The following is an 18,019-nucleotide window of genomic DNA, read 5'->3' on the forward strand; positions in this document are numbered from 1 at the left end:
AAGCAGTTGCTCGTAGGTGATCATACAATGAATATATCGCAATAGTCGCAAATGAAACCCAACTTTTCATTTTTGCGATTTTAATTATAATGACGAATATCACAGCTGTGGTTGGGGACTTTCCAAAAGCAAAGCCTGACTATGAAAGTAGAAGATCCCATCTTTACAATGATGCAAACCAGGTCGGCGTAGGTGACCATATAACGGAGATATCGCAATAGTCGGTAATATATCCCATTTTTATTTATTTATTTTTTTTTTGAAATCACGTTACAGGTCGGAATTTTGATCCGATCGTCACGAAATTTTGAGGGTTAATAGGGGTCTCACAGATGAAGAAGTCTATTGATGTTGGTGATAGTCGCATAATATTTAGGGGTCGTAATGGGCAAAAAACTTATGTGGATAAAAAGACAACGTTTTTTTCAAAGCGAATATCTCAGCTTCTATATGGGGTATACCAAAAGCAAAACCTGACAATGAAAGTAGAAAATATCACTTTTCTAATGATGTAAAGTAGGTTCCCGTAGGTGATCAAACAACGAAGATATCACAATAGTCGCAAATAAAACCCTTTTAATTTTTGCGATTTTAATAATAATGACGGATATCACACCTTTGGTTGGGACCATCTAAAAGCAAAACCTGACTAAGAAAGTAGAAAATCCCATCTTTAAAATTATGCAAAATAGGTTGGCGTAGGTGGTAAAACAATAGAGATATCGCAATAGTCGGTAATACATCCCTTTTTTCAACTTTTTCTGCAATCGCAAACAGGTCGGAATTTTGATCGGAAATTTTCTCACAGAGATAGAAGCATATTGATCTTCGTGATGTCGATAGTAGTCAAATATAAAATTAAAAAATATTAATTATTTTGGTTCAGTTCGCATTTAGTCTCCCTAAAAGAAAGTCTCCCTAAAAGAAATGTTTTCGAGTGCAAAGATAATGCACAGAGGTAGTGGTGTAGGTTATCACATAGTCGGCCCCGTACCGACTATAGCCTTTTCTCACTTGTTTGTAGTTACTCGTATGTCCGCTTTGCTTCACGAACAAAACTCCGAAAGAAATTTGAGAGTTATGTCCGTGGGTGTTACGTCCGGCCACCGTTTTTTATTGTTTGTTCTTAATAAAATTTATGAAATTACCCTAATTTTTCTTCGTTTCTTAATAATGACTTTCGAAAATTCACCCCAATTTGTTGTTTCTGTTAAACGCTGGATTGCATTTGGGTCCTAAACATGTGCAAATAGGTCCCAATGAAAAATGCAATTAGACCCCAATTTGATTTTCAAATTTTCGATTTACTTATTGTGAAGACAAATTGGCCCCAACAGCTGAATGAAAAAGGTCCCAAAAAGACGAAAATAGGCCCCAAAAGCTTTGTTGTTGTTTTCCATATACCTGTTTGGGGCCTATTTTCATTTTCAAGCTAGGGTGTTATTTCATGGGGCCTTATTTCTGTACGCCGTCGGTCCATACCTTTAAGTACCTCCTCCGAAACACTTTTTAACTTTAATCCTAATCAACGTTTTTGTCGGCAAGTTTAAATGTCCAAAAAGGGTCATACAATTCTGAAAAAGACCTCAAACATAGGCTGAGGGTATATCTCTGTCGGCAAAGCCGACTGATACGTTTTTAATTGTTTCATAGTTGGATACTTTCTTTCTAGAGGTAAGTTCCTAGCCCAACGGCCAACCCCATATTGGGAAAGTAAAGTAAAATATAGAGAGGAATTTACATATTTTCTTAGTTCGGCTTATAGGACAAATGTTCTGTAGAGGGCCAACTAAGCAAGTAAGTAATTAGCTGGCCACCACTGTATTTTTAGCAAACCCAACTGATACTTTTTTACTTGTTTCGAGAACACAAAAGGAGGCCGAATGTTGGTCCCTCTTTTTAAGTTACTGGTGTCTTCTATTTTTAACCACTTCCTCATAATTTACCTTTTTCTAACTATTTATAGCGTTTCGATCCTATGGAGCACATAAAATATTTGTTAAAAAATATTAAACTTAAACGTTCCGCTTCTACGGAGGAGGAGTGAACGTGACACCTTGCATATCTGAGAGGATTTGCATAATTGTTACAAATTAATTGTTTTAATATAAACGCAATGCATGCAACGTAGATATGTAGGTGTTGGGTGGGACTGGGAGAGCTATGCGGCAGTTCTAAAGAATTTAAACAAAAGTTTTTAAAACAGAATTTTAGTAACAACATTCCCTGGTATAGGTGCAGTGTGTTTGTCTGCTAAATTAAAGTCGGCTTAAATATTTTTTTTTTATATCTTTGTGTTTATTTCAGCTTTAGTCCATATTTTGTTGTATTCAAGTATTTGAATAACAACAAAATGTTTTACAGTGGATATGAAATTGATTAGTTGCGGGCGGAGGGTAGGAAATACTATAGTTTCAGTTGTCACCAAACAACTTCATCAGTTCCCTTTTCCTCCGACTCTGTATCGATAAACAGGTCAATAAGCCCATCCAGAAAATTAAACAAAATGAGAAATTTGCTATATGGCCCTAAAACTACAATTTTTTTTTATCAAAATAAACTTAAATTATTTTCATGTTTAATGCAATATGAAAAAAGTTTTTTTTTTTATAAAAAAGAAATAATTCTATGTTTTGTGGCCTTCTTAAATTCTGTGAATAGTAAAGTTTTTTGTTCTGTTCTTTACCCTTTTTTGTGTGGTTAGGTTTCAATGGTCATTGCCATACTCCCCGAGGACCTAATTAGATTGCTATTCAGAAAAAAGGAATATTCTAGGCTGCCAAGTAACTTTTCGAAAAAGAAAAACATATTTCTCTCTCTCTCCCTCTATTCATATTTATGAACTTTCAACAACTGCACAATATCAGATAGTTGGTTGGTTATTCACAGGAGTTGAATAGTGTTTCAACTTGAAATTATGTATGGCTTCTTTAGTGTGTTTGAATCGAAAGTACAGAAGACTTTTAAATTATAATAATAAATCAAATAAAAAATAATTAAAAAAAAATTAAGTTGCAGTGTTTTATTTATAAAAGCACTTAAAACTAGAAAATAATTTTTCGCTTAGTCTCAATAAGTATGCACGGTACTCTTGAAGCAATTTTAAATTGAAGGTACATACACCTGGGAAGTTTTTGCGGATTCTGAAACTACAATGTTCATAGATGAGATAAATCAAAAAACAAAAAATCGCCGGAACGCTTTTTAAATAAATCGCGATTTAAGTTGTCAGTTTTAGGGGTTTTTGGTCAAAGTTCAGACTAGCACGATTTCAACATGGCGACGTCAAGTTTATAGGCGAGGGGTATGAAGTAGTGAAACCCATGTACATGGTTTTCTGTGTTTGTTATGTTGCCTCTTCTTGTTTTTCGTTGCAAGATTATTTCTTCCATTTTCTTTCATTTTTATTTTCTCAAGCAAACGTTAACAGCAAAACAAACATAAAAAGATTTAATAAAAACATTTAATTAATAAAATAGTGAAAATTTAACTATTAATATTAATTTAATTATTAATGTTAATTATTTTATGTTGTTTTTTTGGTTTATTTATGTCTTTTTTTGTTTTTATTGGTATGAGAAACACAACAAACGCGAATGGTAAAATAAAGAGGACCCGAAAAATTTAAATTTCACGTTAACGTGTGTGGACACTAACGAAACTTGAAAAGAAACTTTACCGAAATTGGTTTCAAGAAACCTTGCTAGTCTGACCATCGACTTGGAAACTGTAGATCCTATCGAAATGGGGCTAAAGAAAATGTTGTAGCTATGAAAATTCTCTACATGACTGACCTTTATGATAATTTCGTAGGTTTTACCGTTATTGAGATATGTAAGTTCAAAGTGGGACAATGTATTGACTGTATCGCCTTCTTATAAAACAATGTCATGCTTGCAATTTCCCATCTTAAACTTTTACTTACTTACTTAGCAGGTCCATTGCAGAACATTTGTTCCATAGACCGAATTAAGAAAGGATCTCCATACGTCTCTTTTCTTTTCTTCATCCACCTTTTCCAGCAAAATGTTGAATAGGTCACACGAAAAGCTGTCTCCTTGTCTGAAACCTCTTGTGGTACTGAACTGTTCGGAGAGGTTCTTTCAAATTTTAACTGAGGACCAGTATCAGTTAAAGTCATCTTACAAAGCCGGATGAGCTTTGCGGGGATACCAAATTCATACATTGCATGGAATACCCTTTATCGGAAGGGACTGTCGAATGCTGCTTTATAATCGTCAAAAAGGTGATATATGTCGATCTGCATCTCTTGGGTCTTCTCCATGATTTGCCCCAGGGTAAATATCTGCTCAATGGTGGTGGACTTGCCAGGTCTAAAGCCACATTGGTATGGTCCAATTATTTCGTTGACCATTATCTGTAGTCGTTCGCACAATATCCCTGACACTATCTTATAGGCAATAGGGAGAAGACTTATGCCCCTATAGTTGGAGCATACAGTCTTATCTCCTTTCTTGTGGACGGGCCACAGGATGCTCAGGTTCCAATCGTCGGGTACGCGTTCTTCCTGCCAGATGGTGCTAACTAGCTGATGCATAAACCTTATCAGCGCGTCGCCTCGGGTTTTAAACAGCTCTACTGGTAAGCAGCTCCTGCTGCTTTATTATTCTTCAGCCGGTTGATTGATTTTTTTACCTCATCTTGGCCGGGCGGTATACATTCTATACCATCTTCTGGAATTGGATATGTGATAAAGTCTTCTTCGCTACTATTGGATACCAGCAGATTGGAGAAATGTTCCTTCCATATCCTGAGCACGCTATCTGTATCTGTTACCAGATAACCTTGCTGGTCTCTACAGGAGGATGTGCCCGTACCAAAGCCGTCTGTTTGATGTTTCACTCTTTGGTCGAATTTTCGGACTTCATTCTGGCTCCTGTACATCTCGATTTTTTCACACTCCCTCTTTTCGATTTCTCTCTTTTTCTTGCGGAAAAGACGTTTCTCTTCTCTCCTTTTCTTCCGATATCTCTCTCTCGTGCGCTACGCGTTGCTACTGATTGTAAAGTAGCCCTATATGCCGCATTTTTCTCTTCGGTAGCAGCACGACACTCCTCATCATACCATGGATTTCTTTGTTGAGGTCTCTGGAATCCAAGTATAGATTTTGCGGCTGTTTGCATGGAGTGGGCAATATTTTGCCATTGTGTTGTTATGTTATCGGGACAGGGAGTGCTCGCATTAAGCAATTGGGCTAGTTGAGTGGAATATGCTGTGGCAACCTGTTGTGTTTGCAGCCTATCGATGTCCAACTTCCGCCATGTGTTTGTTCGTGCTTTATTTGCAACGTTGAGACGGGTACATACCTTTGCTGCAACAAGGTAGTGGTCCGAATCAATGTTTGCGCCTCGGAACGATCGTACATACAACACGCTCGATGAATGTCTTCCATCTATCACAACATGATCAATTTGATTTGTTGTTCTTTGATCTGGAGACAGCCAGGTGCCCTTATGAATATCGAGATGATTAAATCTGGTACTGCTAACTACCATGTTTTTTGCAGCTGCAAAATCTATCAGCCTCATACCATTGTCAGATGTTTCACTGTGGAGACTGAATTTCCCGGCTGTTGGGCCAAAGATATTCTCCTTTCCAATTTTGGCATTAAAATCGCCTAGAATGGTTTTAATGTCATGGGCAGGGCAACGGTCATATGTTTCTTCTGAGCGCTCGTAAAATATATCTTTGGTCTGTTCGTCCTTTTCTTCAGTGGGAGCATGAGTGCAAATAAAGCTGATGTTGAAGAATTTAGCTTTTATTCCAATTGCAGCAAGTCTTTCATTCACTGGGGTGAAGTCTCTGACTAACTACAAATCCGCAAGCAAACTCATGCTTTACGTCATGGCAGCTATAATACTGTGCGTTACCTTTAGGTGTTGTTGTGACGCCTTTCCTAATCCATCGTCTTTTCTGTATGGCAGTAATATCGGCCTTGTACGTCCTTAAAACGTTTGCGGGGTTCGTCAACTTTAGAGGGGTTTGTTTTTCTTTTCTTTCGTTTTTTCATAGTAGGCTGTTTTTTTCGGGTTACTAACCCGACGCCCAAACCCAAGTTTTTAATGTTGTTATGGGTGAACGCGCGGCACATGTTAGCTCACTACCTTTAACGGGTGTCAAGGCAGTTCCCCAGGTGACACCACGGGGAGGTCAGTGTCCACTTGAGATGAAAGAGGGACCAAATAAATCCTGGGCTTTGCCATGTTAAAGCCGGTCAGGACGGTTCGTTCCTATCTTCCATCCCCTACGTCAACTTAAACTTATATATCTCAAAAATGGTACAACCTAGGAAAAAATTACGAAGGTCAGTCTTATAGAGAATTTTTACAGCTAAAAGATTCTCTCTAGTCCCATTTCGATAAGACTTACCGTTTTCAAGCAAATCGGGAAAACCTAACAAAAAAGCTAAAAATGTGACCTGAACATCTATATATCTCACAAATGGCAAAACCTAGGAACAAATCATATTGGTCAATCCTCTAGAGAATTTTTACAGCTACAACATTTTCATTTTCAACTTGAATCGCGATTTATTTAAAAAGCGCTCCGGCGATTTTTGTTTTGTTTTTTTTTTTTTATTTTTCTCATCTATGAACATTGTAGTTTGAGAATCCGCAACAACTTCCCAGGTGTAAGCACCTTCCAATTAAAGTTGCTTCAAGAGTATCGTGTATATTCCTCCTCATGATTGAATTTCTCATATAAAACGCTTGCCGTTTAATTTTTTCCACTATTTTAATGTAAATGCAAGCGTTTTATTTTAGATATTACATCATGAGGAAGAATGAACTTATTGAGGCTAAGCGACAAATTATTTTCTAGTTTTAAGTGCATTTATAAATAAAACATTGAAACTTAATTTTGTTAATTATTTTTTTTAACTTTTTAGTAGGGAAGTTTCTGTACAATTGGCAACTCCAAATGCCAAGAAGCAGGCACTTCGGACTAAAAATGAAAACAAAATCCTCAAAACAACAGCAATCGGGTGCTGCCGCTATATGGGGACTGTAGGAAAAATGGACCCATATTGGTTTTGGTTTCATATTCATGTATTGTCATCCAAACCTGAAAAGTGTGCAAAGTTTCAGTTCGATTGGTCAACTTTAACTGGGTTAAAAATGAGTTTCTACATTTGAACTAAACGGACACCAAAGCAAGCTAAATAAAACACTGTAAAAATGTTTGCAACAAATTTAATGTAGAAACGGGAGAGTTTGTGGAACTAAATTCACGTGGCAATGAAGCCTAAGGAAAGATATTTGCAAGGAAAACTTTTTTCATGAACTTTACAAAAGCATACAAAACAAAGAAAAAATAAATGGTTACTTTAGTTTTGTTAAGCAACATTTTCTGGTTGAGGGCTGAGGGTGGAGGATTTTGTTTGTAAAAACAAAACAGAAACCATAAAGTTTTCGTTGTGCAAAAAAATTTAGTGGAATATGTTGAAAATAATGTGAATTCTTACAAAGGCGACAAAAGTTGTTTTTCGTCTACCCTCCACAAGAGGATTGAGGTGTTTTTTATTTATTCCTTTCAACAAGTTTTGAGCTACCACCGGGTAATAGGAGTGAACACAAATCGCGCAGACTATGAAAAAGGGACAAAAAATAAAATGTAATTTGACAATTATTTAATTTTATATTCCATTTGTTTTAATATTTTATATGTTACTAGCAAAATGCCCGCCACTTCGTAAGCGGAAAAGGAATAATATACAAATAAACAATATTTAATATGGAGAACACTGAAAATGTTGATGTACTAATACTTATTTGAATTGATATTTAATTTCTTTCAAGTACTGCTCTACACTTCAACAGCGGCCTAGATTTTAAATTCCAGTCCATATTTTATTAGAACGGTGTGGGTATTTTGAAAATTTTATCCACATTTTCCAACCGAATTTTAGAATTTGTGATATCAAAATGTAGAAAACCTTTATTCAGAAGATGTTACCCTATATAACAGTTAATTTTTGAGACATTTTATTTTAGGCCTTTTTTCTCAGGATGTAAAAACCTTCTTGTAAAACATTAGCCGCATAGATCTACCTTTTCAAATGAACTTACAATAACGTTTAGAAAAGACAACAAAGATAAAAACAATTTTGTTGAAAAGGTACGTTTGACTTTTTGATTTCAGTACATTATTTAGAAACCGAATTCGTGTTAACCTAGAAACAATAGTACATTATTCAGTACAATTTTTAAAATCCAGGACCTTAGCTCAAATGTTACAGTTTTAGCTCTACTTGTTCATCCAATGTCAATGGTATTACATGTAGAAACCTTTCATACATTTAAAGGCGGATTTAAATAAACATTCTGATCAAATCTCAACAGTTATCCTCATAACAAATTTCATTTATCGATTCACCCAGTACCAGTGCTTCAATAGTATTATTTAATACTTCTAGTACACTTATTGTACGACCACCTCTAACAATGAACCTGACAAATCAATAATATATCAGAATTTCACGTCTATACCAAATTTATTGCAATTTTGTACTTTTCACGCAATAATGATATAATTCCATCTTCATTGCTACACCCAACGTCAAATTTAATAGCATTTAGTACATTTCGTATTTCTTAATAAATCAACCAGCCCTCAGCCTAATTTTAGAATTTGTATACATTTCAAAAAATCCGTATCTAAACACCAACACAATCCCTCATACAACAATTCGAAATTCCACCTATATCCCATCATGCAACACCAAACTGGTACCAAATTTAGTACTTATAGTATGTATAAGTTCCAAAAATTACTTCCATTTATCCAAAACTATATCCAAACCGCGATACATTAGTACGAATTTGCAAAACTTCCTCTCTATCTCCACTCTAAACGTCAACTGCTATACTAATACCGAATTTCACAATTTCAGCTCTACCCCTTTACACAATAACAATTTGGACCAAATTCTGTGCCATTTAGTAATTTTCGTACACTTATTGTATGTATATCCACAACCTCACACCAACAGCGGCTATAATACAAAATTTCCGAATTCCACTTCTATTCATAATACTATTAATACTTTTCGTATGAAAGTACGAATTTCAATAACTATCTCCAACAGTAATTGCGAATTTCAGGATTCCACCTCTATCCGTCCACCCAAATCAAAATTTTACCAAATTTAGTACCATTTATTAATTTTCGTACCCATAAGTACGAATTTCCAAAGCTACCTCAATGCAACACTCATAAGTAATCTTAATTATAAATTTCACGATTCCAGCTCTATCTGTACACCCAAATCCAAAATGTACCAAACTTAGTACCATTTAGTACTTTCCGTACCTATAAGTACGAATTTCCGAAACTACCTCAATCCTACACTCCATAAGTAATCATAATTCCAAATTTCAGGATTCCAGCTCTATCCGTCCACCTAAATTTAATTGTACCATATTTAGTACCATTTAGTACTTTCCGAATTTCCGAGACAAAGTCAATCCAACAGTAATCATAATTCCAAATTTCAGCATCCCAGCTCTATTCGTTCCCCCAAATCCAAATTGTACCAAATTTAGTACTTTTCATACCCAAAAGTACGAATTTCAAAAAACTTCCTCAATCCAACACTCCAACATTAACTTTAATTCGAAATTTCAAGATTCCAACTCTATCCGATCACCCAAATATAAATTGTACCAAATTTAGTACATTTAGCACTTTCCGTACCCATAAGTATGAATTTCCAAAACTACATCAATCCAACACTCCATCAGTAACCTTAATTCGAAATTTCAGGATTCCAACTCTAACCGTTCAACTAAATTTAAATTGTACCAAATTTAGTACTTTCCGTACCCATACGTACGAATTTCCAAGACTAACTCAATCCTACACTCCAAAAGTAATTAAATTCCACATTTCAGGATTCCAGCTCTATCCGTTCACCCAAATCCAAATTGTACCAAATTTAGTACATTTAGTACTTTCCGTACCCATAAGTACGAATTTCCAAAACTTCCTCAATCCTACACTCCAACAGTAACCTTAATTCGAAATTTCAGGATTCCAACTCTATCCGTTCATCCGTTCAACTAAATTTAAATTGTACCAAATTTAGTACTATTTAGTGCTTTCCGTACCCATAAGTATGAATTTCCAAAACTACCTCAATCCTACACTCCATCAGTAATCTTAATTCCAAATTTGAGGATTCCAACTCTATCCGTTCACCCAAATATAAATTGTACCAAATTTAGTACATTTAGTACTTTCCGTACCCATAAGTATGAATTTCCAAAACTACCTCAATCCTACAATCCGTCAGTAACATTAATTCGAAATTTCAGGATTCCAACTCTCTCCGTTCAACTTAATTTAAATTGTACCAAATTTAGTATCATTTAGTACTTTCCGTACCCATAAGTACGAATTTCCAAGACTAACTCAATCCTACACTCCAAAAGTAATTAAATTCCAAATTTCAGGATTCCGGCTCTATCATTTCACCTAAATATAATTTGTACCAAATTTAGTACCATTTACTACTTTTCGTACCCATAAGTAAGAACTTCCAAAACTACCTAAATCCTTCACTCCGTCAGTAATATTAATTCCAAATTTCTGGTTTCGGTGTCTATCTAAATCCAAATTGTATCAAATTTCGTACCATTTAGTACTTTTCGTACACATAAGTATGAATTTCCAAAACTACCCCCATATCTCAATCGTACACTTCAACGGTAATCTAAATTCCAAATTTCAGGTTTTTAGCTCTATCCGTTCACCCAAATCCAAATTGTACCAAATTTAGTACCATTTAGTACTACTCGTACACATAAGTACGAACTTCCAAAATCATTTCCTTATATCAACACCACTTCCCAACCTTGATTCCCATACCAAATATGAAGATTGTAGCTATATTCGCTCAAAATATACAATTGGTACCAAATTTAGTAACTTTTCGTACACTTATAGGTCGAATTTCCAAAAACCCTTCGGTACATCTTTCTAACTCTCCATCAGTTACCCTCGTTCCAAATTTCAGAATTCTAGCTCTTCCCGTTTGCCTAATACAAAGGGTACCATATTTAGTACCTTTTAGTACTTTTCGTACCCTTCCAGTTCGAATTTCCAAAAACCCAGCCTTATCTCACCCCTACACACCAACAGCAACCCACACTCAAAATTTCAAGCTTCTAGCTTCAGCCGTTTCGTCTGGGCGATGATCTGTCAGTCACTCAGTCACTCACTCACTCATCACTAAGCTCTTTTATATATGGTAAATTTCAAATTTCCTTTACAATTCCATCGAAAAAAAATTAAAAAAAATTGTTGATAGCACATTCACGATTTTTGGTACATGGGTTAAGAAAAAAATCGTGGTTTCAAATCTGTTCGCGTTCACAAAATTGGATGCTGCGCCCAAAAGTTATGGGGGGTTTTATTCCCTTATAAAGAAAAAATATTTAAAAATTCCCTTTGTGTTGTAATACCAAACTGTATATATAAATCGGTAACAACATTTAATATTTATCCGTAGACGCCTAAATATTTGCTAAATTTATTTCATTTTCGCGGAAAATCAATAAATATTGAAGGAATCTTGGAGTAAATTTTATTTATTCTAACTCAGAGTCCATAAAAATCTCTAAAAAAATAAATTACAAATACGTACAGAATCTAGATAATGTCCAGAAAAATGTGAGACCAAAATTTTATAGATTAGGATTTTAAATTGCATATTGCAGCTACAACAAAAGAGAAAAGTTTATTGTTGGAACATTATTTCAAGAATATATTTTTTGGTTTAATACGAAAAATTTGAGAACTTTTTTTGGGAGTTATTCTACTATTTCGCTAAATTTCCAAACAAAACCTGAATTATTTTGCTAAAACCTCTTCAAGGAGAATAGTTTATCATCGTGAAAGTATATTTGCTTAGTGTGATAAGCAATAGAATTAGGAAATAAAGAGTGATATTGATATTACAATCAAAGAAAAACATAAAAGTTAAAAACTGTATAACGCGCGAAATAGTTAAAATCAGTTGAGGCGCATGTGCTTTTCGCATAGAGCGAGTCCATCTCGGTCAATATGTTAGCATTTTTCCATGTTTCATTTAGCGACCAAAGTGTGCCATCAGTTGCATCTTACTACACCAAAATGCTTCATGTGGGGTAAACATAACGCGATGTTCATATGATTATAAGGCGCATCCGATTTCAGTGACCCCCTGTTAAAAATACGTCAATAAAAAAAATTTTATACAGATTCGTCAAGAACCGCGGATGTGCTATCTGATTCTATTTTTGGTTAAATACGAATACTACTCCCGAATCTCTGTAATTTATGACACACCTTTTTGACAAATGTTATAATCGCGTATAAAGGATTCCATTTATGTAAAAATTTTTAAGGGAAATCGCGGTTTAGTATGCGGATTAGCCAAAATAAAATTTAGCTTATTTTCCTATTTTCAGGGTATCTATATCAGCGGTTTTAGTGGATGGATTCGATCGCGGTAGGGCTCATTAAATCCGGCGCGGAAAAAAACTAAAATCACGCGGCGTTCAAGGGTACCTGTGTCATAGTTGGAAATTTTGAAGCCAAAAAATAGGTTTTTAAAGAAAATTTACGCACCAAAAATTCGACTTTGGACTCCTATTGCTAGGGAGCTGTACGGAGCACACTCATGAGATATACATCAAACGACGTGGAATCACGAGTTCTACAATCCAATAAATAGTTTAGGTCATTATCTGGTTGCGCCCTCCAATTATAAGAAAAATTAAAAAAACCCCGATTTCAAAACTTCAAAATGTTAGCATCGATTTAAGGTGGATGCACTGTATATATCGAAAAGTCATACATAAGAACCATGTTGCAAAAGGGGTATTCTTCAATTTTTTCTTTGAGCTCAGGTCTGCATTTTCCCTGGTTTGACCAGAAATCAAGAAAAAACACAAAAAACCTTGCTAACTTCAACACATTTTTACCCATTTTTTTGTATTGCCACCAACACAGCTTCCACATAAATTATTTGTTATGGTCCATATTATCAGATCGTGCCTAAAACACTTCAATCAACATAAATATATTCATATTGTATTAAATATAATTATAGTTCGCGATTTATTAAATGGTAAACCTCAACTTCAACGATTGCAAAACTTTTTTGAATATTACCATATATAGATATACGTTTTTATAAAAACAAATCTATTTATAATTGTGTTGGTCGCTAACATTCGGAAAACGAATTGGCAAATAAAGAAGAAGCAGAATCAATATTTTGCTTTACTTCTCCAATTTTGGATGCCATGTTTTGTGATATCTTCTTCAACTTGGTGTTTCCATCGGAGTTTTGGCCTTCCCTTGGGGTGTATAACGTCGAGTGGCTCGTATTCAAATGCCTTTTTGGCGGGGGCATCTTTATTCATCCTGCTGACATGGCCAAACCAACGCAATCGTTGTAGTTCGATACGTTTTACTATATCGATGTCGGTCGGCTGGTATAGCTCGTGGTTCATACGACGTCGGTATTCACCGTCAACACATAAATCCATAAATCTTTCGAAGAATTTTTCTCTCAAACACACAAAGTTCTGCCTCATCTGCTTTCGCAAGTACCCATGCTTCAGATCCATACATAAGTACGGGTAGTATCAGTGTCTGGTAGAGTGTAAGTTTTGTTTGACGAGAGGTGGTTTTGCTTTTAAACTGTTTACTTAGACCAAAGTAGCATCTGTTGGCCAATATTCTTCTTCTTTTGATTTCAAAACTTATGTTGTTCGTTTTATTTATGGCGGAGCCGAGGTAAGTAAAGTCATTTACTACCTCAAAATTGTAGTTCGGAACATCAGCAGTTGGTCCGAGTCTACTGGACGTCTTGCGTGTTGATACCATAAACTTTGTCTTACCGCCCGTGACTGCCAGACCCACTTTGGCGTAGTGCTATTTTTATCTCTATCGGTATATACATTCGCTTCTCGTATGACCTTTTCCAATAGAATGGTAAATAGGTCACACGATAGGCTGCCACCTTGCCTGAAACCTCGTTTTGTTTGAAAAGGTTCCAAGAGGTTCTTTCCTACTTTAACAGCTGATCTTGTATTAGCCAATGTCATCCTGCATAATCTTATACGTTTTGCAGAGATACCAAACTTAGACATGGCTTGGAACACCTTTGATCAATTAGGCTGTCGAAGCCGCCCTATAATCGACGAACAGGTGGTATGTGTCGATCTGTCTTTCGTAGGTCTTCTCCAGTATTTGGCGCAGTGTGAAGATTTGGTCAATTGTCGATTTACCATGTCTAAAAACGCATTGGTATGACCCGATTATGTTATTAACCATGGGTTTTAAAGGTTCACACTGTACACTCGACAGCACTTTGTATTCGATTGGGAGCAGACTTATGCCTCTGCAGTTTGTACACACCGTCTTGTCTCCTTTCTTGTGTACGGGACATAGGAGGCTGAGGTTCCAATCGTTGGGTATGCTCTCTTCCTGCCAAATGTCGGCAATTAAGAGATTTTTATATATCTCTCATATATATTTTCGGCCGATTTGACGTATTTGCGGCACCAAACACGCTATATATGTCCGATTTTGATTGATTTTGTATGGGTGACTGGATTCCATCTAGAAATAAGTATGCCAAATTATATCAAATCGGTTCAGATTTGGATATGTAGCTCCCATATATATATTTTCGCCTGATTTGACGTATTTGCTGCACCAAACACCCAATATCTGTCCAATTTTGATGAAATTTGGAATGTGTGACGGAATTTTGTCTAGTAATAAGTGTACAATATTGTATAGAAACCAGTTCAAATTGAGATGTATCTCCTATATATATTTTACATATTCACAGTGGTGTAGGGTATCATATAGTCGGCGCCGCCCGACTATGATCGTTTCCTTACTGGTTAATCATTGAATCATTAATGCTCTGTTCCAGAACTTGCAAGAAACTACTATTTTTTACTACGATAACATTTTTTCCTTTATGTTATCGAAAAAAATAGTAAAAATTAGTAGATTCTTGCATTACTGGAACAGACCATAAGTTTTTCACAATTAATTCGGGGCAGTTTCTTCTTTTTTGAATTGTTTTTTGAATCGTTGTGATCCGATGGCACATCTGCTCCTGGTTATGTTGAGCATTTAGTCACGCAGGTCCTATATCTTTTATTAATCATAATATAGTCTATTTGGTTACGCATTATATTATTTCTGTTATCCTTCGACGATTTCCACGTATAAAGTAGAGTTGTGTAGTTCCGGAAGGAACTAGTTCCAAGGAACTATTCCAGACAAGGAACTATTGGAACTATATCCAGCTCTTGCGTTCATATAGTTCCTTTAGTTCATATAGCTCCTTTCGTTTTTCTGGTTCCTTCAATTTAACGCCTACGTCGATCTTACGTTGTTGCTGTTTGTTAGCTGCAATTTATTTATTTTTATGTCAATTCATCCGCCTAACCATAAAAAACATTTCGGTCTCGAAACTATTTGCAACGAAGGAAACAAAAAGGGACGAAAGAGAAAGATTCGTTGACATATTTCGCTCTCGGAACTATTTGGAACGAAAAGAACGATGAAAGAGAAAAATTCGTTGAACTATATCGGTCTCGAAACTATTTGGAACTATGGAACTATATTAAGGAACTAGTTCCTTTTGGGAAAAGGAACTAGAAAGATCGATCCGCTCCGGGAGCTAGCTGACCCAACTCTAGTATAAAGCCTTATAGAGTGTAATTGGAATAATGTGTTGGTGATAGTAAATCCATTTTCTTGACAGAATTGAATTAGTCTGTCACCCCTGTAATTTCGTTCGTTTTTAGTCCGCATACCTCTTCGCTTCCTACTTTGGCATTGAAGTCAGCTTGAATTATTATAATTTTATGTGATTAAATTAAAACAGATAAAACCTTTGTTTTTTCGCCTGAAACACTACAAAAATGAATTATTAAGGAAACGTATCATTTTACTTAAACCACAATGATAGAAAACTCATTACTGTTTACTCATTTAAATCTCACACAATTACACACAACTTAAAACATCTATATATAGATATCTATAGTTACATAATATTAAGCTTAAGTTTTGCATTTCCATTTTTCTTTCATATTTTCCATTTGTTTTTTTCGTCCATTTCATTTCAGCCAAATTGATTATAATTGCAAATGAATGCGTCGCTTAATGACCAATTGGCCACGGAAAACTTATAGAACAAAACGGATATAAGTTGCTGGAAATAATGGTTTCCAAATAAAATTCACCCAACCACCATTCACATGTGTAGCAACCAGTTGCCCGGCAGACATTCATTAAAATTATAGAACAGCATTGTAGTGAAGCGAACCGAAATCATTATCATCACCACCACCACCACCGCCAACAACAACCATCAACATCATCATGACATCCGAAACTTATTTGGATTTAACTTTTGAAAGGGTCACCAAAGCCACAGGAAGTGGAAGTGGTGGTGGCAGCGGCGGAGTTGGCGCCATTAACAATCCTGGTAGAGCAATTGGTAACAGTAATGCTGACGGTGGTAGTGGCAGTAGTGCCACAACCCCGCTTGGGCCTGGCAAACGTCCAATTAGACCAAAATTATTAAAATTAAGTGATGTTACGGTACCGCATCGCAATCGCAAGAAGACAAAAACAAAGGTGAGTGACTGAGTGAATGCCATAATATTTGATATTCCAGTTTTTTTTTTTTTGTTCTATTTGAGAATTTTTGGGCGCTGTAAAATGACAGGGGTGGTTGTCCTTTTTTTGTGAATGCAATTAATATTACTATGGTTTCATAAACGGCACGAAACTTTGAAGGTTAACACGACGACACACAGAGGCGAATACAGCTCGTTAGTTTTTATTGAATTATGTGTGCAGGTTGCCGTCAACACACAATTGGAGCTTGTTAGTTTTATTATTGCAATATTATGTGAATGTGGGGCTAAATGTGAATATATTTTATTTTATGGCTGTGACGTCTTGGTGATATGCAAAATGAAATGGATTGTAATTATAATCCTTTGGTTATAGTTAAGAGTCATATATCACGAATATATCATAAGGGACAAGGGAAGACAGCTGGATTATATTTTAACGCAATATTATTGCATATCTTTTTTACATTACTGGTGAAATAGATTGTGGTGTGAAAAAGTTTTACAGATGTGAAATACTCATGAAATGTGGTCAAAATTAAACAGAGGGGTTTAAGGGGTTACCCCTAGTTGTGCAGACCAAAAAAATTCATTTTTCATCAATTTTTTTTAAAGAAACTACCAATATTTTTATGTAGGTCTTTTTATACCCTCAGCCTTTAGGCCAGAAAGGGTATATACCCCTTAATGGGCCCTTCGCGTTTCTGATTCCTTTGATTGGACTGAGCAAAAATGTCCACTAGAGCATAGGCCTACGGTGAAAATCGAGCATCCCGATTTTGACTTTATGTTTTTTATTGACGTTTTTTAGACATTTTGGCACATAACAGCCAAACCATTGAGATTTTCGATCAAACACAAGGACAAAAATTGTAGCCAAGACATAAGTTAAGAATTCTCTAATACATCGCAAAAGCTTTGGAATGCTCCTTCAGCCGACTGATACTTTTTTACTTATTCTTGATGAAGTCCATAGAAGCACAGATATGGACGGAATGTATATCTAATTAACTGTTGATCTGTATAAGAATAATGTAACTTTTATCGATTGTAAAGTTATTAAAATTGCTTTTGTTTTTGTAACTACTAAACAACAGATCCTAGAAGATTTCTATCACCGACCTGTCAGAACCACTTAACCTGACTTTTGTCAGCTCCAACGCCTTTATGAGATCTAGAATTTGTAAAATAAACAATGAGTAAAATTGTTAAAAAGTTACTGAATAGGCCTACTTCTATGAATAAGAGTGCATTCCTTGTAATACTTGAAGTAAATATTGAGATTATGAGTTTTTTGAATGTGAATGAAGTTTTAATTTTTCAGTTTTTAATCT

General features: G+C 35.4%; 1 protein-coding gene across 1 annotated transcript in view; it reads left to right on the top strand.

Annotated features, from left to right (window-relative positions):
• The window catches only part of RhoGEF3 (Rho guanine nucleotide exchange factor 3), a 1,152,743-nt gene that overhangs the window by 186,873 nt on the left and 947,851 nt on the right, over positions 1–18,019 (top strand). The window contains exon 4 of the mRNA XM_073985772.1: positions 16,170–16,683. Coding sequence (XP_073841873.1) covers positions 16,426–16,683 — 258 coding nt within the window. The 5' untranslated portion in view covers positions 16,170–16,425. The remainder of the gene's footprint in view (positions 1–16,169; positions 16,684–18,019) is intronic.

Source organism: Musca autumnalis, unplaced genomic scaffold (assembly GCF_047663935.1).
Source record: "Musca autumnalis isolate F117 unplaced genomic scaffold, ASM4766393v1 scaffold_4, whole genome shotgun sequence".
Classification (NCBI taxonomy): domain Eukaryota; kingdom Metazoa; phylum Arthropoda; class Insecta; order Diptera; family Muscidae; genus Musca; species Musca autumnalis.